General features: G+C 43.9%; 1 protein-coding gene across 1 annotated transcript in view; it reads right to left on the minus strand.

Annotated features, from left to right (window-relative positions):
* Positions 1–23,517, minus strand: part of zmat4a (zinc finger, matrin-type 4a) — a 103,391-nt gene that overhangs the window by 23,487 nt on the left and 56,387 nt on the right. The window contains 1 exon segment of the mRNA XM_041042880.1: positions 3,959–4,115. Within this exon segment, the coding sequence (XP_040898814.1) occupies positions 3,959–4,115 (157 nt within the window).

Genomic DNA, 23,517 nt, shown 5'->3' on the forward strand with positions numbered 1-23,517 from the left:
CACTTAGTGTTAAAATGAAAGTTACATTTGTAGATACGTTTCTGAATTGTAGGTGACTGAATGTATCGCTTTGGACAGTGAAGATACTGGAATAACAAATAGTGTGTTGGTTTAGGGTTTTGGTAGAATGCTGCTTCCGTACTCCAACAAAGAAAGAAGTGCAGACAAGGATTTTTCAGGATAATGTGAAAATGAGTTTGCCCTTCAGCAGTTTAGCCATGAACTGAACAGGAACACTGTACGGAGAATAAATAAAAACGTAATTTTGCCGTCAGGCACTGTTTCGATCATGCCCTGAGAACATAAATATTTCAACCAGCCAAAGCTACAGCAGAGAGAAATCGATACAGAACCCCTGGAATAAAAAAGAACAGAGCCCACAGGTGGATGCTGGACTGTAAGGGCTGCAGAAGGATGGTGCAGCAGCACTTGATGAACATTTGGTCATGACGATTGTGCAGTCGACTGGAGTGACCTAGAGAACACAGCTGCTCAAAATTTCTGACTGATTTGAATCAGAATTTATTGACATTTCTTTCATTTCAGGTGTACAACAGACAAAAAGTTTAATTTCCCTTGAACAGCTTTAACAGTGCATAACATTGATGTATAGACTCTGTATCTAACCTGAACTAGCTGTGTAGACGTTACCTCTTCTGTCCTACTTTCTGTGCTTAAATGTTATTCTGCTACCACTGTGGTAAACAAATTATTCTCTTCTTTTTTTCAGCCTGAGGGTTCAAGGACTGATCGGACAAATATTAACTCAAAGACATCTACCGATTCAATCCTACTACTTTAGAGGGAAAAACGGCTTCAGCGGCTGAGGCAGTACTAATGCAGGATGAATTCAGGATGGTCCGACAATGGGAGACTTCAAATAATACCACTATAAAAATACAGCACTTTATGAAACAACAGAAAACATCAGACAAATTAAAAAAAAGTAGTAGTGAGCACATAAATGGCTAGACTGCCAGCAAGCCACAGTTAGCAAACAAAGCTCAAGGCTGATCTATTCACAGCCTCACTGCTCACTGTAGACTCAGAGCAATCTGAATATACAATGTTTGCTACATTTCTCATTTACTGTTTCCCCCTGTGACCTTCACTCATTATTCTCACAACAGCCTATTTGTTAGTAGATTCAAGGTGAGCAGCTGTCAGCGGATTACAGCAGCAGAAGACTTCAATCACCCCAAGGCAAAGAACAGTTGGTGATTAATTCTAAGTAACACACACATACACACACAGAATCATACCACACCAGCTTGTTTTACTGCGCTTAGTAAGTTGTATCATGACATGCAAAACATCGAGTCTACAGCCATGTGAGAGCAGCTTAGTGAGCATGATATTATTTGATTATCAGCAATAAAAACAAATGTACAATGTCAACCTTACAGTGGTGCAAGAGGTAAGGCCAATGCATTACCATAGTCAGTGGGATACATCTGCCTGGGAACCATGAACATCTGTACAAACTATTGCTTTCAGATATTTAAGGTTCATCCTCTAGGCATCATGAATGCCTCCACCAAATTTCATGACGATACATAAAATAATTTTGAAGAATTTCACTAACTATTTGTAGTTTACAAATGTTGACCTCAAGGTGGCTCTAAAGGAAAAGTCTGTAGGTTTCATCCTCTGGGGATGAACAACAATCCTGATATCAATCTTGCAATGTCTATTTACAACCATTTATGTATGAATTCCAAGCAGTTCCACCAAAGAGTGATGTTCCCTCAGTTTCCTTTTAATTGGTTCCAGTATTTTACAGTGAGAAAAGTCAGAAACAATCTCATTTCTATAGCATGTATTTTTCTGTGTTGTTAAACATCTTGCGATCCCTCAGACTATCATGATTGAACAGATAAAAAAAAAAAAAACAGAATAAGAAAGAATAGATAAGTCAGCAGCACAACCCATGAGATTACCAAAACTGGTAAATTATTGTGGATTTCCTCTTAAACTTACAGTCCAGCATTTTTGGATCTGTGTTCGCATTCACATTGCATCATCCCACTTCTGCCTCTGTTTTGTTGCTAGTTTGCTGGAGAGGGCAGTAGGAGAAAGAACAGTGCTCATGCCTCAAGGTGAACACAAAAGTCATTCTGGAGGCAGAGAGTGAAAGTAAATTGGAAACAGACACAGTAAGTTGGCAACCGACCATCTAAAAATGATAATCTTAATGGAAGTGATGTGTAAATGTTTGTTGTTTCTTCTCTTCTCAAAACAACATTAATTTAACCAAATGAAGTTTGGTGATTTATAATTTTAATGTCAGAACCAGGATCAGATCCAGATGGAATCAGAGTAATGTGGTACACACTGAATGTGGTTATTTAAAGGAATAATGCTTCCTCGCATATCTGCATTACTTTATTACTTCCATAAAATACTAATGCTCCATGTCATAGACACTCCTGTGCTGATACTGAAACTGTGGAACAGAGGGACAGATTATTCCCACAGGTCAGACGCTGTGTAATACTCAGACATAACAATGATTGGGGACGTGATTGAAATCATTGAACCATCACTGTAAAGCTAATATACAGTAAATGACCAGATCAATAGATCAGAGCAATACTAGCTAGTGTCATGTAGCCAGAAACACTGATTTTTCTCAGGTAAAAAAATTGGTCATACATGTCTTCAGTTATGCTAAAAAAAAACATGTGTTCAGCTCACGCCGGGACATTCTGATCCCACGACGACTACAACAACAAGACTAGGTCAAAACGTAGTTTATGGCTGGGCAGCTCGGCCTAGGCTGTATATGGTCAATGTGCAAAATTGAGGACGTAGTTGAAAACTGTTGTGGAACCACAGTGAACAACATTTCCAGTGGAAAGTAGTTAAAGCCTGTTGGCTAAATGTAGCAGCCCTTTGTTTGCTCCTCTCCTCCTCTCTGTGCTCACATATACAGTCATTTAATACAGCTGAACTCCTGACAAAGCTGTTCTCATTGACATGTGTTTCTGTTTCTGTTGTTGGACAACGGTTGGACAACAGAACAAGTATGAAACAGTGACTGAAACATGGGCCATTAAGATCCATGTTAACCAGCAAAACACTTCAGAGCCATTTCTGAGCAACAGCAACTCCAACATTCGGCTGGCTCACCAATGGTGTAACTTTATCACTCAGTCAGCAACATTTGCATGTGTAAGTTCGGCCCCGCTGTTGAGATCCAGCCAAAACACCCTGGATAGCCTCAGGATTTTTCTAGTCACTAGAAGTTGGCTGTGGTGTCAATTTTTATTATGAACTGTTCTCTTAAATTTGTAATTTATGCTTTGAAATTACACATAATTCCCTTGAATTTCCTCATTTATTTCTTTGATTAAATCCCCAGTTTAGCAGTTGTGGGCTCAAGTTAATTATTTGTAATGGAATGCAGTAAATATACCAACGCAAATGTTTCTCCACAAAGAAAAATAATACAGCCTGAGAAAGAGATGTGTCAACAGCCACTGAAGAACAACAACCAAACTTCCACTCAAAACAGAAAAAACAATGTAAACACAAGATGCTTATTTCCAACTAGAGTAAATGTAATTTCCTCCTCCAGGCTGTTGCCATGCTGCTGTGCAGACTTGTCCTTTGGGCACCTGATGTATGTTCTGACCCTCACAGCACCTACACACTAATATAAACACTGGACAGTAATATATATCAGGCACTGGCAATGCTATTTGTTAGAACAACAGTGGGAAAGATGTGGGGAGAACACACACACTGTCTAAATGAAGTGCTTCATGATTATTTAAAATCATTTAGTTCTATTCCACTTCACACGCACATAACAACACCTCCAAACATGGTTAACACATATGGTACCCTGTGTCTCATTCCTTAATTATTTTTCTTCTCAATAATAAATCCCCTTTAGAAACATGTAGCTCCTCTATCATTTATACAAACAATGCATTTTGAACAGAGGCTATACCTTTGGTTGTGATGGCGGGCTGCTCCCCCAGTAGCAGCTTTAGCCTCTTGGCGTGGATTTTACCCTGGTAGTGTGACTGTGCCACCACTGCTGAGGTGAAGGACATGTTACACAGCGTGCAGCACTTATTCTTGTCCACGTCGCCTTCGTCGCTGCCCTAAAAAAAACCCAAAAAAAACGGTGACATCTCATCAATGATACATCAATCCGTCACAACAGCTTTTAAAACAGGATTCAATCAAACATTGCACTACAAAGAAAGTGCAGTATCTCGCTCTAGCAAGACAGCTGCACATTGAACACATCACTAATCTCTACCGCTTCTAATTCAGATGAGGGGAGGGCTGCAACCTTCCTTGCCTAAAGTGTTTAGATCCCGGCGGGATGCAAATGGAGTCAACTCTGTGTTTTAAGGGGTGACAGTGGAGCTAATATGGTTGATGGTGGACCACTCCCTGAGCCTCCATCTGTGCAAGCTGCACCAAAACCCATTATCCTCAGAGAACGCAGAGGACACAGAGCAAGTCGCCAAGCAGTGAGCGATGAATGCTACCATTTTTACTGAAAAGTGAGAAGGAGGGGAGGAAAACAGTGCCCTGCCAAGCAGGCTGGGTCAGGGAGAGGCTGATATTCAGGGTGGAGGAAGAGGAGAAGCACGTGAACTCCATGACCTCATTGAAACGTCTGTTCCTCAGCCTGGTGCACTCTACCAGATATAGCAAGTGAACAGTGGGCCTGAGTGCGGAGACATATGCGTGTGTGCGTGTCTTCTCAGTTGAATTGTCTCAGCCTGAGATGATGAGCTCATTCACCTTCATGATACTCCTACTTCTAACACAAACAGTTATGACTTTGTATTTTGCTTCTGCTAATGTGGCATTTTGTAGGCTATTGACACCAATGTGCTCAGGCTCAAGCGGACAGATTGTGTTTTTGTTGTTCCGTGTTATTCTAATCAAACTGAAATTAAAATTCATCATTTTTGCTCAGAAATCAATATCTGTTTGGTGTTTCTTATGACTTGTTTTTTGTTTTTATTTATTTTTTGCATTGACACAAGCAGATGCATTGGTGTTTGTTGATGAATATTCATTTTTGACACCAGTATACTGCAATTGGCTGACGTGTGGCTGTTTCTTTTATACAGATTTTGAGTTTAAGGTCACGTTACCTCTGTTTTGAATCCACCCCCGAACAGGAGCTGAATGTAGTTTAGATGCAGTTCCAAAACTGTCTACAAAAAATTTATTCTCTCTCAAAAAAAAAAAAAAAAAAAAAGAATGTGAAGCAGTAGCATTATGACTGGCTCTAAAGGCGTTTTCACATAACAGTGGAAAAACAAGGGTCTTGCCTTGCATGTTCCATGTTGTATTTAACTCTCAGGAACTCACTGTACAACTATACTAAACACCACCACCTTAGCAAAAATGCTAATGTTGCTAGCAGTAGGTTTCTAGTTTCTAGAGTCTCAAACAGTACAAACCTGGCAGCTGCATCTGCATGCTGATATTTTGCCATGATAATCTGGTCTCAATACAAGACCAGTCTGTTATTATACAGTTGTGGAAATTCAGAATTTGGCTTTTCTCCATCTTTCAGTTCAAGCAGTGGTCAGCTGAAAGTCGCTATGCACACAAAGGTCAGTGTAGCTCGGGTAAGCTTTTACGGTGCACCCCGCTCCGCTCCCCCCTGCTCCACTTCGTGCACCATGAACATCCGTGCAGAGCCGCTGCAACATACCACATACTCAATAATGGAGGAGGCGCACAAACACTGATTTTACACAATAAAGTAAATACATCATAGGAACGAGCCTCTTCTTTGATCCTGACGGAAATATCTCAATAAGTATGGAATGAATTACCATGACATTTTATAGACATTCATGTTCCCCAGAGCATGTATCCCACTTTGGTGATCAACTGACTTTTCATATTGTGCCACCATGAGATTGACAGTTGTGGTTTTTAGTGAAATGTCGTGAAAACTACTGAACAGCTTGCCAGGTGCTTTGGTACAGATATCCACGGCGCTCAGAGGAAGAATCTGGTGATACCATAACAAACACAAACTGATACAGATTCTGTGTTTATATGTTCTAACAGTTCATTTCCACAACTGAGCAGAGACGCTACTGAAGGATTGTAAAAAAGTGAATAATTATATCCTTCACAGACAACAGCAGATGCACTTAGCTTGAATTAATGTCAGATTGGGCTCTCTAATGTAATCAAGGTTGACTTACCTCATTTGTTAAGTAAGAGTGGTCTAATTCCATGTTAACACATGTATCTATCTTTTCTGTCAAAAATAATTTGGAAAGGAGCCAAACTAATAACAAATGCAAACTTGTGATGTAAGCCATCTTTACACTGCTCGTACTCATTAAGAATGCTGGATGTGAGCCATCATACAACAGCTGCCACTTTACACTGACTTTTAAACACCATTTGCTTTTTACTCTGCTCAAACGAACCAATAGGTGATTTCAACGGTACTCATTTACTCTCAGCACCACTCAATCACTTTCAATTAGTAGAAGGACTCTTGTATTCCCTGCATTTGTCTGTGGTCTATACAGAGAGTATGTTCTTTTTAGGGCTGGGCAAATTAACACATTATTATTGAGTTAACGCATTAATGTCGACAATTATTTTATCACGCATTAACGCAGTTTTTATTATTATTATTTTTTATGAAAGTCTGTTGCTCACTTGCTCTGAATACACATAAAGACAATGGGCCACAGGTGAGGTGGGATGTTGATCAGTATTGGCTTGGGATGGGTGTCATCACGCGTCTCAACTAATGAGAACGTTTGGGGTGGGCCTAAGACTGCTGCATCGCTCACGTGAACTGACCAGCAAATGGAGAAAGGTACCCGAGTCTTATTTTCATTTTAAATCTCTTCCAGACGATGGAGTTGATAGAACCAAAGTTGTTTGTAACCACTGCAAAGTACTTTGAGTCTTAAGTGTCACTTAAATGCAACACATACCGTTGATGCCAGTAAATCACCCACCCAAACAAACAGTGACAGTAAATCCCAGCAGTGTACTTTTTTATTTGTGTTCGACCACTTCAGTTCACTCTAACAGGGACACTTGCTACTGAACGTAGACTATTTATGCTGCTCCCTGATAAGAGAAAAATGTTTCTTCTGGTACCTGCTCAGAAAATCGTTTTTCTATAAAAAACTAGATAAAACGTTAATGCCCTGTCAGTGGCAAATAGCTTTGGTTTTATATTTGATTTGATTACATTCATCTTTAAGTTGCTCTTTACAAGAAATAGTTTAACTGCTACTGTGTAAAGGGAATACCATGTTAAAAAGCACCTTATTTGTTTAAAGTGGATGCAAGCCAAATGTTATTGCACTTTTGTTCATATAGCAGGACTTTTAAAATAAAAGTGCGCAATACACTACTTTTGTACTGGTTGATTTTTTTTAACCTCTAGCTATCTATTTCCACTCGTTTCCAGCTGAAACGAGTGGAATAAAGGCTTAGCTTAACTGTGTTTCCTATTCCTATTCCCATTAATTGTCCTGTTCCTTTAACTGGCCAGCATGTCTGTTTCCTTAGTCTAAATTCACCCCATTTTTTAGAAAACTGCTCACCCACCCCTACTGCTTTCTACATTACAGCATGAAACAACATGACAAGGCCACTGCTCTGGTTTACACACTGTACACAGAGATAGCCATGGACCAACCTACTTCCAACAATGGAACCATGCAAAAATGCATGAAATTGCTAAGATGCAGTTTTAATAATGGTATGCTGGAACTAGAAAATTGGAAAAACCCAGCAGCATTGTTTATGCTTTGATAAACTGGATCAAAGCAATGTCGATTGACTGAGCTACAAACCCAGACTGAACAATATGTGATGTGACTCATAATGATATTCCAGTGGTGCAAAATGTTTGTTCACATTTGTGTATGGTCACATTCAACGCAAACTGCTCTCATCTGTTCAGTCTCATCAGTCTGAAACCACATTAACATAGGTGACATTTTGAATTCACCGTTCTTCATTAGAGAAACAACCACTGTGTTCCACACCATTAGGTACCCAGCAATACCTTTGGAGGGTCATGGTACTTTTCACCTAGACCCCAAGTAAACATTCAGCTTGATACGCTGACATGACCATGTCTATAACCAGGCTATATTTCACATAACACTTACACTAATGAGGCTAGTAATTAAGCCAAATAATGGTTTAATGACTAAAACTGCAAACAGAATTGGACTCAGAGCAGTAACTTACACACGGGGTGAAATCACCCTTTGCCCTTCTCTTAAATGTGGTGGACTCCATGTCACAGTGCTCTTGTTTTTCATGATGAAAGAGAACTGTTTAGCTCAGACACAAAAGCTTCTCCCAAGTGGAAATTAATGTCACTGTGTGTGAGGTTCTGAATCGCAGTAAGCAAACAGCCCACTCTCTAAATATGCTGAGGGCAGAGGATGTTAAAACAGTTTAAGAGGGGATGATACACTTGGTTAATGTGTTACTCTGGTTGTGTCAAAGTCAAATTAGCTCATTGTAGCATCCACAGAAAGAGACAGTGAGCTTTGGAATAAGATCTAATCACTCTTGCTGTATCCAGTGAAGCCACAGGAACAGCCACAGAACATGCTGTGGCTTATACTGCACCAGTGTGTGTGTGTGTGTGTATATATATATATATATACACTTGGTTAATAACACATTAACCAAGTGTATCATCCCCTCTTAAACTGTTTTAACATATATATATATATATATATATATATATATATATATATATATATATATATACACACACACACACATACACATTTCACTGTACATTGTACTATATATAATTGTGCATGTGACAAACAAAGCTGATCTTATGTATATGTAAAAATAAGACAGAAAAATTAGAAATCAAAATAATATTTACAAAACACACCATTTACTAACAGTGCACAATAAATGTAGCCCATATGTAAAATAAAATAACAAGGAGTTCAAATTATCAACCCCGTCCAACCACATCATTTCACAGTGTTAGCCACATCATGGGGCATCATCAGGCGACATCCAGCCAGAGGAACATGATTATGCTCAAATAAGTTTTAGTGCTCTCATTGAGGACCCTCATCACGCATATTTTCATGATGAGGCACTGTGAGTACAATCAAAGTTTGATTTATGACTGCCCAAATTGTCAGCTCTGACAGAGTAACAGAGATGGCAATGATTTAATCAAGTTGATGAAATGATTTTACTCCTACAGCAGATCTAAAGATAAAGAATTTCTGGCCAGGCAGGACAGACTTCCTCCTCTGAGACTCAGTAAATATGAGCCCTGGTTGTTAAAAGAAATACCTCAAAATACATGTCTGTCCAATTTTGTTCAATATTCCCCACAGCTTTAATATGTGTGTAAATGCAGATTAAGGCCCGTCAAAAATACGAGTACATCTGAGGAATAAAACAATTTGAGAAATCCGATTGTAAACAAAGCCACTACAAGCACTGATGTGTTTCACCAGTGGGGGGTCCCAAACTGCATTTTCAAATTGGACCCTTTACTGAAATGCTATTTTCAGTGAGCTGTAATCTAGTGGAGATCACCAGTGTGTGTGTGTGTGTGTGTGTGTTTGTGTGCGGAGGAAAAGACACAGACACAGCTCTTCCTCCCACAGTGTGTGATAACAGAGGAACACTGCTGCACACTGAGTCATTCTGACACACACACAGCTCCTCCTTCCGCCCTTGGCCTTGTCCTTCACCAACTCTTACCACACACGTGTATATATTTTTACACACACACACACACACACACACACACACACACACACACACACACACACACACACACACACACACACACACACACCCTTCCTTCAGCTACCAAGGTAGCAGCAGCAGCAGAGCCCCTGTTCCACCTTATTTGCAGGATTTCATAGTCATAATGAGCAAATATATATTCAGGAAGAGCCCAAAATACACCAGGAGATGAGACGGCACCTCTAAATAGGAAGGATCCATAATTTCATGGTTAATTAAAACTGGATAAACGAGGAGCTAATTGCAGGGAAATATAATTAATGAAGCGGTAGGTAGGTGTATGTTGCCAGATTGACAATCACAGTGTAATATTTATATAGACTTCTGTGCCAGACAGAAGCTTTATCATTGTTGTATGGTATATTTTGGATATATGGTGGTAACAGCATGTGCTGAATAATTCTCATGTAGAGTGATTATATAAGCTTAGGAATGTGGAGGAATTTCTGATAAGCTCAGCATTATAGTTTTAAATATTTTGTTCTTTTCATTTTTCTTTTTCTTCGTTTTTTTTTTTTTTTTTTGGTGGGTTCAGTTGGGGTGTGTATCTGGGGGGGGGGGTTCTGTTTTTCTTTTTTTTTTCCAGAATACCTATGAGTCATCTGAAGTACATCCAACCTCTGCCATATTCCAGCAGTTATGTATGGTGGGCTTCATTTTTTTTTTTTTTTTTGTATAATCTTAACCCAACAGTGAGAAATAATTGGAGTTCTGCATTGGCAGAATATACTGCTGCGCTGCACTTCTCTGAATACTGTATGTAACTGATGGAGGCAGGGAGACAGACAGAGAGAGAGAGGGAGAGAGAAAGAAAGAGAGAGAGAGAGAAAGAGAGAGAGAGGAGGGGAGGGGGTCTGCCTCATTCCCATTTATGTGAGGCATAATAAAATAATCTTTTTGATTTGCAAGCAGTAAATTCTCTTTGCTGTCAGCGCTGTGCTGCACATTTTCATCTTGGTCTAAGTGAAGCAGTGTGTCCTTGCCTGCCTGTATTTGTGGCGTAATATAGACGGGCTGTGTGATGTCTTACTGCACTGGACTGTTGTTGTTTTCATTTGTCGCTGCATCACAAATGCCACAGTGCCAACACGCTAAGACTCGCAGAGACTCCATCTAGGATGCAACATTTTCCTTCGAGTGCTGCAGTCACTAAGCTGAACCACTCCTTGAGGTAATAGCTTTGGGCTGTGGCTAGCCTGGACTGGATCGGCCTGATCCTGGCCTGGCTTAGCACCGTATAATGCCTGGGCTAAATCTGGAGGTCAGGGAACACTCACTGCTCATGTGCATCTCCCCTAAGGCACACACTGAAGAAATAGGACAGCCCAGTGCAAGGGTATCCCTGCAAAAAAAAAAAAAGAAAAAAGGATAAAAAGGACTAGCTCCCAACATAGCTGTGGACAATGCAGTCTATTGCTGCCAAGCGGAGCATACAGGGGAGCGTTAAGCTGGGCTGACACAGTGGTTACTGCTGCTGCTGCCTGAGCCACACACACAATAAAGTGACCTTCACATTAAACGCCAGGCGGTACCAACAGGGACAGAGAATAAACCCTGACTGGACTCTACGAGAAAGTGTGTCACAAGGCAACAGGGAGACAATACAAATGAACGTCTGTTTACAAACAGTTAAAGTTGCTTTACACATTCTACTATAACATTCAATTGTTTTTGCCTTGTGGCCAACCGCCCCTCCCTCCCCCCCCCACACACACACAAACAAACAAACAACAGCTCTTCAATGACCTTTACGAGTGACTTATAAGAACCTGCTGCTTTCACCAGTTTTCTCATGAACCTGTGTAAGCTCACAGATGAGGGAATTTCTCTATGCCTGTCACACTTCCTTGGCGACCTTCCATTTTAATCATACACCATTTTTTTGTAAGATGCCTTTTAGTATCTAACTTCATGTCAAAACATTTCTTCTTCCTCTTAAATCCAAGGAAAATTATAGTTGATTTGGTTTGTTTACAACTTGACTGATCATGTGACTGCTTGTGTTTTCCGTACTGCTGGACCTATTCTTAGGAATGCAGCCACATTCAGAGATGTCAGCCATTACAGAGCGTAGAGTAATCTTTACTGATAGAGCTGATGGCTGGAAAACAAACCCAAGCAGTAATACACTGTAGTATTCCTCTAACAACACAGCTGTGTCATATTTTCTCAATTCTCAGGTCATGTGATGTCCCACTGACATATAGCTAACCTAAAGTATCCCTATAGTGTGTAAGTTTTTTCTTTTTATGCAAGTGACACAACTGTAAATGGGACCTGGCCACACATGGAACAGAGCAGATGGCATAACGGAGAATATAATTTGTGGGCATCAGTTATGCTAATAGCTATACTCACAAACACACACTTAAAGCTGCAGTAATTGATTTCTTTCTTTTTTTTTGCCACTTGGCAGCAGCAGAAACAAGGTGTGAAGCAAACATCTGCTAATTTACACATCCAGCAGACATGTGTGCCACTGACACCAGTCTCATAACCGACAGCAAATCATTCCTCATTTGTGGAGAAATTTATACTCTGACAAAGGCTTACAGCTTAACAGCTTCCCCTTGTTTGGGCTTCCAAATTCCCTCCCATTCCCTCAAAGGTCAGCACTGTCAAGACGGTTTCCCATTGGTCCATTCAGGTGTTAAAGTTTTGCTAACCTCGCCACAAAAGATTTGCACAGATTGACTTTTCCCTGGTGAAATGAATTCATTAAAATAAAATGACTTTAGAGCACTTTTTTTTTTCTTTTTTAAATGTTGGAATGACAGAGCCTTAACTCAGATACAGATGACATTCATCAAGTTAGCCCATGCAATGTACAACATGCAAGCCCCAAGGAGAAGAGAGATTCAGGATAAGAATTCTTTCATGAAGCCCACTGATTGACACGTTTGTCTTACTCTAACATCTGCTGCCTACTCTTTGTCTTTTCACAAGGTTAAACAGTTCTCCGCACATCTTTATCTCAGCTTTCACAGCGTAACATAATTGTGAACAGCAGGTTCACACTGTGGATGACCCTACGGAGGGACTCTGAGGATATTCTGATCTGTTACGCCGATTCAGCGAAAAGTACAGCTGTGACGAAATGCATGCTCAGCGCTTTTAATGAATCATAAAGTATGAGGCTGACATATGCATCCAAATTGGCTTTCCATTGTGGAAGTCACTCCTCACCTTCATGATGAGGTCCAGGCAGCATCTAAAATAAAATCAGATAGAACTTTTCCTTGCTCTGCAAGGCAAGAAAGAACTGTCCTCTACATCACATAAATTAACCTTAAAATTCAGGCCCAAACCTTTATACTGAGCAACACAGGCAAAGCTGAACTCTCTGATGTTTCTGATCTGACCTTTTTCCTCTCTCCTTCTATTGGAATCCTTCAGTGGGAAACATCACAGGCCACCGAGGCTGCGGGACGTGCTCAGTGCCTTCCAGACAGGTTGCAAAATTATCCAACATGTTATTGTCAAATTTTAGAAGAATTAGCTGTTAAATTTCTTTTTCTGATCCATTTTCTGATCTGATTGGAGATTTGAAGTAGCTAATCCGCCGATCCTGAACATGCCTTTCAGCTCTTCATCTTCTCATACTCTGTTGGAAAGGTCCACTGTGAAAGTCAGTCAATGTGGAACATTAAAGTTACTCAGATTATTCAAACTTTACACAGAGGACACGCTGCCATGTGGTATGTAGATCGTATGCAGTTCCAGTCTGACCAAGGACGAACGACACTGTCAGCTCTCTCACACCTTCCTGTGGTTGGAAATAGCTTTCTCTCTGCGGCCATTGTTTGGCTCCTTTTTGGAGGTTCCTCTTTCACACGGTTCATTACCCTCAGATACGTACTGTACCTCTGGGCTCCTGCCTTCATTCTGCTGGGCTCTGCTTTCTGCGAGGTGAGGGTTTTTACTAAATCATGGGAATAATAGCCAACCTTCCTCATAATTCACATTCATCCCTAACCCTTTGCAAAGAAACCCAGAAAATGTGGGAGCACTTTTGGAAGAGAAATGGAAGAGTGGAGTCTAAGTTCCACACTGAGGGGAGCTGCAAAATACAGTTAGGGAGAGGAAGAGGCATCATCCTCTCCTCTGTTCATTTTTCAAAGAGCAGAAGACTGACACTTCAGTTCTTAGGAAACATTTGATATAATATCTAACGCTCTAAAGTGCCTTTATGTTTATTCAGTTTTGTGTGCTATGCTCTGAGTGCATTTATCTGTTAGCGCAAAGCCTTTACGTGATATTTAACTGCTCTTTTTTGAAATGACACCCAGTACAGATGAGATTTAAAGAATTGTTTCCAGGCAAAAGCAGCTAAAAATGCTGCATCAAGGCACAAGCTGTGTAAGCAAAAATACCTCAAATATAAGTAAGAGCTCAGAGCAAACTTTAACGTTATGAACACTCCAAAGGTCGACACGCTGCAGAACAGTGGACTTACAACTTAAGGCTGAATTGATCTCAGTGAAGGCTTTTGTCTTGTTAGCTCTGTTGGACCTTTGTTTATTTTTATCTTTAAGCACAACCGCTTCACACATGAGATGATGAGGCCTGCACTTCTGACTCATCAGTAAACTGGCTAAGCTGGGAAGAGATCCTCAGCATGATTGAAACCAACAAGACTAGACACCTATAACAGCTGTCTTAGTCTTGAAAGCCAACACATAGTGAAGAAGAACTGATTAAACACAGAGACAACACACTGGGAAAGAGGTAAGTTATGATTACAACTGTGTCACTAAGCAACTACCAAAATCCTGGAAGATTTATGCATTTTCCCTCAACACAACAGAGATGGACATTCATCAGGACAATGAACATAGTTAATCTACAGTAACAAAAGGAAAACATTCAAGAAAAATGCAATATTTGGACAAGATGATGGTGAATAACGAGGTGTGGGTTACACAGACTGTAACCTCCATAGAAAGAGCTGGAGGAGAGTGGTGCACTAAAACCCAATGAAGTGGATCATAAAATAACAGCTACTCTCTCAATCACAGCACAATGCAAGCTTGCAGTTTGTTCACCATTTCAGGCTGTTTTTTTTGGGGGGGGTCTATAAGGACGGCAGTGTAAATCTGATGGTTGGTCAGTCCCTTTGGTCCAGACTGAAATATCTTAGTAAATATTGGACAGATCGTAGATGTGAGGAGGAACTGCTCAGATGGTGACCATGGTAAACATTACATCTGCATGTTAACGTCGCCACTGTGAGCATATCAGCACACTGACTTATTTTTTAGCTCAAAGCACAAGACTAATAAGACTCTTGTTGGTTCCAGCATAGAGCTGATGTCAATGGTGCAAATGATTAGAAAGATCAGAAACAGAAAAAGATGAAAGATTTTCCCCTCTTTTTGTTTTTGTTGTTGTTTGTGTTGTACATAATTTGGAACAAAAGGCCTGAAATTCAAAAGCTTAGACACAAAAACACATCAGACAGATAGCACAGTGTGTTCTGTACATGTGGGACCTCCATCTGCTGTTTCAATGAGGTGAACAAGTGGTAACACAATTATGCAAATACTCATATATCTGCGTATTTGCATATCCGCACATACATCGTAAGCATGTGTGAATAATAGATTTCTCAGTGAATGGCTGGACACTTTTTGCACAGTATGGCCATCTGTAGACCAGGCTAATTAATACTCTCATGTTATGAATTCAGTTTATTTACCTTCTGCACACTCTTTTTTTTTTTTTTTTTGTAAATAGTTAACTATCCACTCCCTTGACTCTACTCTATCATTACTTTGTGATCCCGCTGAAACTAAACCCACCAGAGGCCTTTGTCCTGTCAGCGTTACTCCCTGGCTATACTACAGATTCAGTGTGTATACATTGCTATGCTAAGAAATCTGTGTACTTGCTATAAGTGTGTCTGCAGCAAGTGTGCAATCTGTTGGATATTGCTCAAGGAGAGGTCGAGGCAACGAAGCATAAGACTGCAGTCACTTCTCGTTCAGTCAAGGCACTGCAGAACACCTGTGCCATCTCCAGTGCAACTGCTCCGTCTCTCCACCAGGATCCGGTGGCAGCGCTGCAGACCTGATTTAATGGAAACTGGCAGACAGGCAAACACCAGAACCAGCCAGCCAACTGCACATGCCTGCACATGCACATGAACATGTATTACTTTTGCTTGACATAGTACTAAATTGTACAAGCACAACAAGCACAACAATAAATGCAGATTAAAAAGGTGATCTCAATCCTCAGGGATTGTGTGGCAGCAGTAATCAGGCCAAATCGTAGGGATGTTAAAAACTGTGGTGTTTTTAAGGTATAAGCCTTATGATGGTTCTGTTTAGGTATAAAGCTGAAACGGTTATGTTCAGTGAAGCATATTCACCCATTTAGATCACGGGCCAATTAATCTTTTTTATTAGCTGGCTGACAGTGTGGACCACTTTGGTCCAGACAAATATTTCTACAACCACAAGATGGATTGTCATGAATGTTTTTGGAGACGGTCTTTGCCCTGAACAGCCTCACGGTGCCTCCAACACGGCTGCAGACTTTTAGTGTTGTGTTTTAAAATGAGAAAAAAAAAAAAAAGAAAAAAAAGAAAAAAGAGGATATAACATTCTTTCATACCGAAGCACAACAACAACAATCTTCAGCTATTAGCAAAAGATCAGCTCCCTGGGAGCAATTCTGGGTTTCAGTGTTTTGTCCAAGTGCACCTTGACACCTATTCTAGAGGTGAGGGACAGTTACTTTGCCGCTTTTCCATCTTTCAGCTGGTGTGGGGATTTGAATCAGCAACATTTCTCTCAGTAGCCACCTTTATAGAGCTCTTGTCTACTACATTTATTTATGGTCCGTGCTGTGGGTGAAGGAACATTTTAGTGGCTTGGAATCAGCTCAAAGCGCTGAACAAAGAAAAACTGTTTGCTTTCGGGGTGCAAGAATAAGGTTGAACCTGGTGACATAAAGTGCTGCCCTGAGACATTTCAAACTGACCAATACCATCATCTGTTGCCATCATTATGTCCCTGCTTATATGTTAAAAAAAAGGGAGAATGCAGTCTCCCTGAGAAAGCATGTTCCCTGTGTTCAGAAAACAGAGCTCTGATAGTTCTCAGGAGCAACTGTTTACAAGTAGATTGCTGTTTTCTTGATTAACTGCATTACCTCATGCTGCATCTCTGCAAGGGAGATTTCATTAGGCACCTACCTCCCCTGGTTTACACTCAAGTGACAATTAAATTCTAAGTTTATTTCTTAAATGTAGTTTGAATATGATCGGCGTAGACAATGATTCCATGCTGGGGAGCTTGGAGTCCACCCAACAATTGTGAGCACCATGTTGAAATTATATTTTGAGGTGATGACTTCTGAAAGCATGAGGCGATAAAAAGAAAAATGGGAACAATGTCAAAGCAGAGTTTTAACTATGAGCTAAAGCTCTATCCATTCTCACTGTCATGACTAGCCCCTAAGGGGGCTGTTTTCTGAACACTTTTATGTTTTGAACCCCTTTGTGGACTCTCGGACTCTTGTTTAGGTTGTTGGTTGTTCTAATTTTGTTAGTAGTTCCTGTTTTATTTTGAAACTATGGCCCTTGTGTATCTTGTCTTGTTCTACTTCATGTCTTTGTCTTGTTTCCCTCCATTTGTGATTGTCTGCCCCACCCTAATTGTTTTCACCTGTTGCCCCTTGCCTTGTGTATTTAAGTCTTGTCGTTTCCCTGTGTTCTTGTCAGTTCGTTTTTGTCTCACGCTCTTGTCTCTTGTCTCATGTCTTGTCTTTTGCCCAGTGATCAAGTCATCGTGTTTCAAGTCAGGTTGTGTATCATTTGCTACTTTGTTTTTTGTTTGGATTTGGTTTCTCAGGTTATTCAGTCTTTTTCCTCTCTAAGAGTGATTTTGAGTTTCCCGTTTTGTATTTTTGTTTTTGTGCCTTTTTCCCCTTTATGGGTGATCCTTGTTTGTTACTTTATCCAGTTGGTTTGCCTTCTTCCTTTGTGAGTAATTTTCTGTTGCTACTTTGTTAGATTAAAATTATTATTTTTGACTACGTCTGAGGGTTTGTGCATTTTGGTCCTAGTCCTTGCCTCAAGCCTTGACAGAACGAACTGACCAGAATGGACCCAGCAGACCCCACCTCCGAGACGGACTTGAAACTCAAGTTTTTGTCCATGTCCCAAGATTTTTTGGAAATGAAAGCTAATAGTGAAGAGCTTTCTGAAACCTCCCCCTGTCTTAGAAGGCTGCTTGAGCTTATGCAGCCTGGAACAAGCTACTGGGAGTGGAATAAGGGTCAGGAAATGCTCTGTGACCTAGTGATGAAAAAACCATGGATTGTGCATGTGTTTCCAGAGGTTGCCGTATTGTCGGGACTGTCCCTGTCCGATCCGGCTCTGGTGAACACCCAAGGTGTTAAAAGCAAACTGGTCAAGCACTTTGGGAGTAATATAATTCCCCAGCCAGCCTCCCAATCAGCTAGCCTCGGGCCAACTAGCCTCCAGCCAGTCTCCCCTGTCCCTGCATCGGCGATCCCGGCCACGTCTGCAGTCGGCGGTCTGGCTGACATCAGTTCCTCGTCTCCCGTCAGCGGTCCGGCCGACACCTGTCCCTCGTTCCCAGTTGACGGCCCGGCTGACACCTGCTTCATGTCTCCGGTCGGCGGTCCAGCCGACCCCAGCGCCTCGCCTCCTGTCAGCAGTCCGGCCGAAACCAGCTCATCGTCTAGGCTGATCCCTGTTTCACGTCTCCTGCCAGCGGTCCGGCCGACACCTGTTTCACGTCTCCTGTCGGCGGTCCGGCCGACACTTGCCCCACGTCTCCAGTCAGTGGTCCGGCTGACACCTGCTTCATGTCTCCTGCCAGCGGTCCGGCCGACACCTGCTCTTTGTTTCTTGTCAGCAGTCCGGCCAACACCAGCTCTTCGCCTCCAGTCAGCGGTACTGTCAGCGGCCCGGCCGACTTCTGCTCCTTGACACCTGCTCCTCGACTCCAGTTGGTGGTCCGGCCGACACCTGCTCCTCGACTCCAGTCAGTGGTGCTGTCAGCGGCCCGGCTGACTTCTGCTCCTCGACACCTGCTCCTCAACTCCAGTCGGCGGTCCGACCGTCACCTGCTCCACGACTAGGGCTGGGCGATATATCAATATAAAAGATATATCGATATATTTTTAAATGGGATATGAAATTAGGCCATATCGTATATATCGATATAGTTCAAACTTGCGCTGTGATCCTTGATCCATCCAGTGCGCATGCGTCACTACGTGTGCAGCCTGTTACGGCAGCTCCCGATTTTCTTTCACTTTTATTCTACTTTTCTTATCTTTGAGGCACTTTTCGTTATTTTTCTTTAATACGTTGGATTACTTTCTTTTCATCACACTGAGACATGTGGGTTGTGAGATTTTTGGGGCTTTTGTTTGCCGTTGCGTTACTTTTTTTCGGCGTAGCAACGCAACAACACCACATGGCCCGCATTGTTTACATCAGGGATCAGCTGTTAGACCTCAAGCCGGCTTTTTCACTGACAAGGCAAGAGGAGATCCCTGTTGAAATTTGGCGCAAGACACACTGGGGATGCAGAGGAAACAAAAAGTTATGGAGGAAGAGGGAGGCTCTGAAACATCAAAGGAGAAGTATTAAGCCGTGTCTCCCTTCTATCATCATGGGGAACGTGAGGTCCCTCGCAAATAAGATGGACGAGCTGATGGCGCTGGCCCAGAGTCAGAGGGAGTATCGTGAGTGTAGTGTGATGTGCTTCACGGAGACATGGCTACACCAGGATGTTCCTGATGATAACGCTACCATCAGGGGCTTCCACACTGTCCGTGCCGACAGAGACTGCGTCAGGAGCGGTAAGCGCAAAGGAGGAGGGCTTGCCGTTCTGGTGAATAATCGGTGGTGTAACCCCGCTCACATCACCGTGAAGGAGCGCATCTGTGGCCCGGATGTTGAACTGTGTGCTGTCGGAATTCGTCCATATTATCTGCCCAGGGAGTTTTCTCGTGTTATCATGGTGGCAGTTTATGTTCCCCCCTCTGCAAACCCAAACACCGCGTGTGACGTCATTCACTCTGCAATAGCCCGGTTACAGACTCAGCACCCGAGTGCATTCATTGCTATCTCGGGTGACTTCAAAAAATTTCCCTACGGGAATTAATAAAGTTTTTTCTGATTCTGATCTGATCTGATCCAAGCAAGCTGCTAACCTGGAGCTCTCAGCACCGCTTCCAGAGCTGAATGGGTGGCTGAGGATGCAGTGCTTCGGTCACATATTACACTTGGCTATTGGTGTTTTACTTTGTGTGTCTGAACATTTGCTCTCACTTTGTGATAAAAATATCGGGATATATATCGTAAATTGATATTCAGCCTGAAGATATCGGGATATGACTTTTGGTCCATATCGCCCAGCCCTATCCACGACCCCGGTTGGCAATCCGGCCAACACCTGCCGCCCAGCCAGCTGCCTCCTCATCTCTGGAAGGGACTAGTCTTCACCCCCGTCGCCCTCCAGCCTCACCTCCAGTGGTGGCTCGCCTTTGCCGCCATTGTCCTGCAGGTTGGCCATCTGAGCTGCTTCACCTGTGTGGTCACTCTCCTAAGCGCCTTCGCCTGACTGTCCAGCCTTCTGGTAGACCTCCCAAGCGCCTTCGCCTGTCTGTCCAGCCTCCTGGCCGGCCTCGCCAGTGTCGTCACCAGTCTGTCTGGCCTCTGGGTCCTCCACCTGAGGTCACCTCACCAGCCCTGGCTCAACCTCCAGGCCGTCCGCCTGGAGTCTCCTGTCCTGCCCTGGCTCAACCTCCAGGCCGTCCGCCTGAGGTCTCCTGTCCTGCCCGGGTTTGGCATCCAGGCCGTCCACCTGAGGTCCCCTGTCCTGCCCTGATTCAACCTCCAGGCCGTCCGCCTGAGGTCTCCTGTCCTGCCCTGATTCGGCCCCCTGGCCGTCCACCTGAGGTCTCCTGCCTTTCTCACCAGCTCTCTGACTGCTGTTTTATGCAGCCCGGAACAAGCTACTGGGAGTGGAATATGGGTCAGGAAATGCTCTGTGACCTAGTGATGGAAAAACCATGAATTGTGCATGTGTTTCCAGAGGTCGCCGTATTGTCGGGACTCTTCCTGTCCGATCCGGCTCTGGTGGACACCCAAGATTTTAAAAGCAAACTGGTCAAGCACTTCGGGAGTGATATAATTCCCCAGCCAGCCTCCCAATCAGCTAACCTCGGGCCAACTAGCCTCCAGCCAGTCTCCCCTGTCCCAGCATCGAGGATCCTGGCCACGTCTGCAGTCGGCGGTCCGACCGACATCAGTTCCTCGTCTCCCATCAGTGGTCCAGCCGACACCTGTCCCCAGTCGACGGCCCGACTGACACCTGCTTCACGTCTCCGGTCGGCGGTCCGGCCGACCTCAGCGCCTTGCCTCCATTCGGCGGTCCGGCTGACACTTGCTCTTCGTTTCCTGTCAGCAGTCTGGCCGACACCAGCTCATCGTTTCCAGTCGGCGGCTAGGCTGATCCCTGTTTCATGTCTCCTGTCGACGGTCCGGCCAACACTTGCCCCACGTCTCCAGTCGGTGGTCCAGCCGACACCCGCTTCACGTCTCCTGCCAGCAGTCCGGCCGACACCTGTTTCACGTCTCCAGTTGGCGGTCCGGCTGACACCTGCTTCACGTCTCCTGCCAACAGTCCGGCCGACACCTGTTTCACGTCTCCAGTTGGCGGTCCGGCTGACACCTGCTCTTCATCTCCTGTCAGCAGTCCGGCCGACACCAGCTCCTCGCCTCCAGTCAGTGGTCTGGCCGACTTCTGCTCCTCGACACCTGCTCCTCTACTCCAGCTGGTAGTCCAGCCGACACCTGTCCCTCGTCTCCGGTCGACGGCCCGACTGACACCTGCTTCACGTCTCCGGTCGGCGGTCCGGCCGACCTCAGCGCCTCGCCTCCATTCGGCGGTCTGGCCGACACTTGCTCTTCGTTTCCTGTCAGCAGTCTGGCCAACACCAGCTCATCGTTTCCAGTCGGTGGCTAGGCTGATCCCTGTTTCACGTCTCCTGCCAGCAGTCCGGCCGACACCTGTTTCACGTCTCCAGTTGGCGGTCCGGCTGACACCTGCTTTACGTCTCCTGCCAGCGGTCTGGCCGACACCTGCTCTTCGTTTCCTGTCAGCAGTCCGGCCGACACCAGCTCCTCGCCTCCAGTCAGTGGTCCAGCCGACTTCTGCTCCTCGACACCTGCTCCTCGACTCCAGCTGGTAGTCCGGCCAACACCTGCTCCTCGACTCCAGTCGGTGGTCCGACCGTCACCTGCTCCACGACCCCCGTTAGTGATCCGGTCGACAGCTGCCCCCCAGCCAGCTGCCTCCTCATCTCCGGAGAGGACTCGTCTTCACCCCTTCGCCCTCCAGCCTCACCTCCAGTGGTGGCTCGCCTTTGCCGCCGTCATCCTGCAGGTTGGCCATCTGAGCTGCTTCACCTGTCCGGTCAGTCTCCTAAGCGCCTTCGCCTGTCCGTCCAGCCTTCTGGTCGACCTCCCAAGCGCCTTCGCCTGTCTGGTCATTCTTCCAGGCGCTATTGCCTGTCTGTCCAACCTCCTGGCCGGCCTCCCCAGTGTCGTCACCAGTCTGTCTGGCCTCTGGGTCCTCCGCCTGAGGTCACCTCACCAGCCCTAGCTCAACCTCCAGGCCGTCCGCCTGAGGTCTTCTGTCCTGCACTGGCTCAACCTCCAGGCCGTCCGCCTGAGGTCTCCTGTCCTGCCCGGGTTTGGTATCCAGGCCGTCCACCTGAGGTCCCCTGTCCTGCCCTGATTCAACCTCCAGGCCGTCCGCCTGAGGTCTCCTGTCCTGCCCTGATTCGGCCCCCTGGCCATTCACCTGAGGTCTCCTGCCTTTCTCACCAGCTCTCTGATTGCTGTCCGCTGAAGCCGGCCCTTAAGGGGGGGTTACTGTCATGACTAGCCCCTAAGAGGGCTGTTTTTTGAACACTTTTACGTTTTGATCCCCTTTGTGGACTCTCAGACTCTTGTTTAGGTTGTTAAATTTTGTTAGTAGTTCCTGTTTTATTTTGAAACTATGGCCTTTGTGTATCTTGTCTTGTTCTACTTCATGTCTTTGTCTTGTTTCCCTCCATTTGTGATTGTCTGCCCCGCACTAATTGGTTTCACCTGTTGCCCCTTGCCTTGTGTGTTTGGTTTGCCTTCTTCCTTCATGAGTAATTTTCTTTTGCTACTTTGTTAGAATAAAACTATTATTTTTGACTACGTCTGAGGGGTCGTGCATTTGGGTCGTAGTCCTTGCCTCAAGCCTTGACACCCATATCTACCTCTCTTGGTGCTGTACAGTTGTACAGTCGCCTATAAACAGTATATTATTTGTTAGCATGAGGTGTGCATCAGTGTGTGTCTTAAGGATTTCACTGATCTACATATGTGGATTTTAAGAAGTTTGGAGGGCAAAAATGGGAAAACATGAGCTTTAAACCATGTCAGTGGTCAGTACCATAAATGATCTGTCGTGCTGTCTTCAGTCATCATGAGTCTTTTCCCTTTGTGTCTCCTATGCTCCTTATCTCAGCTTCTTTTTTCTCTCTACTTTCCATAACCTGCTCCCTCTCTCTCATCTCCTCCAACATCACATCCTTTCTGTTTCATTCCTCTCTCCGTCCTCTACTCTCTGTCACTTGTCTCTCCTGTCAAAGTGGATTAAAAATAATTTGGTAAAATTACATACCATTTATTTATTTCATCTT

The sequence above is a fragment of the Toxotes jaculatrix genome, chromosome 7, assembly GCF_017976425.1.
Source record: "Toxotes jaculatrix isolate fToxJac2 chromosome 7, fToxJac2.pri, whole genome shotgun sequence".
In the NCBI taxonomy this organism is placed as follows: Eukaryota; Metazoa; Chordata; class Actinopteri; family Toxotidae; genus Toxotes; species Toxotes jaculatrix.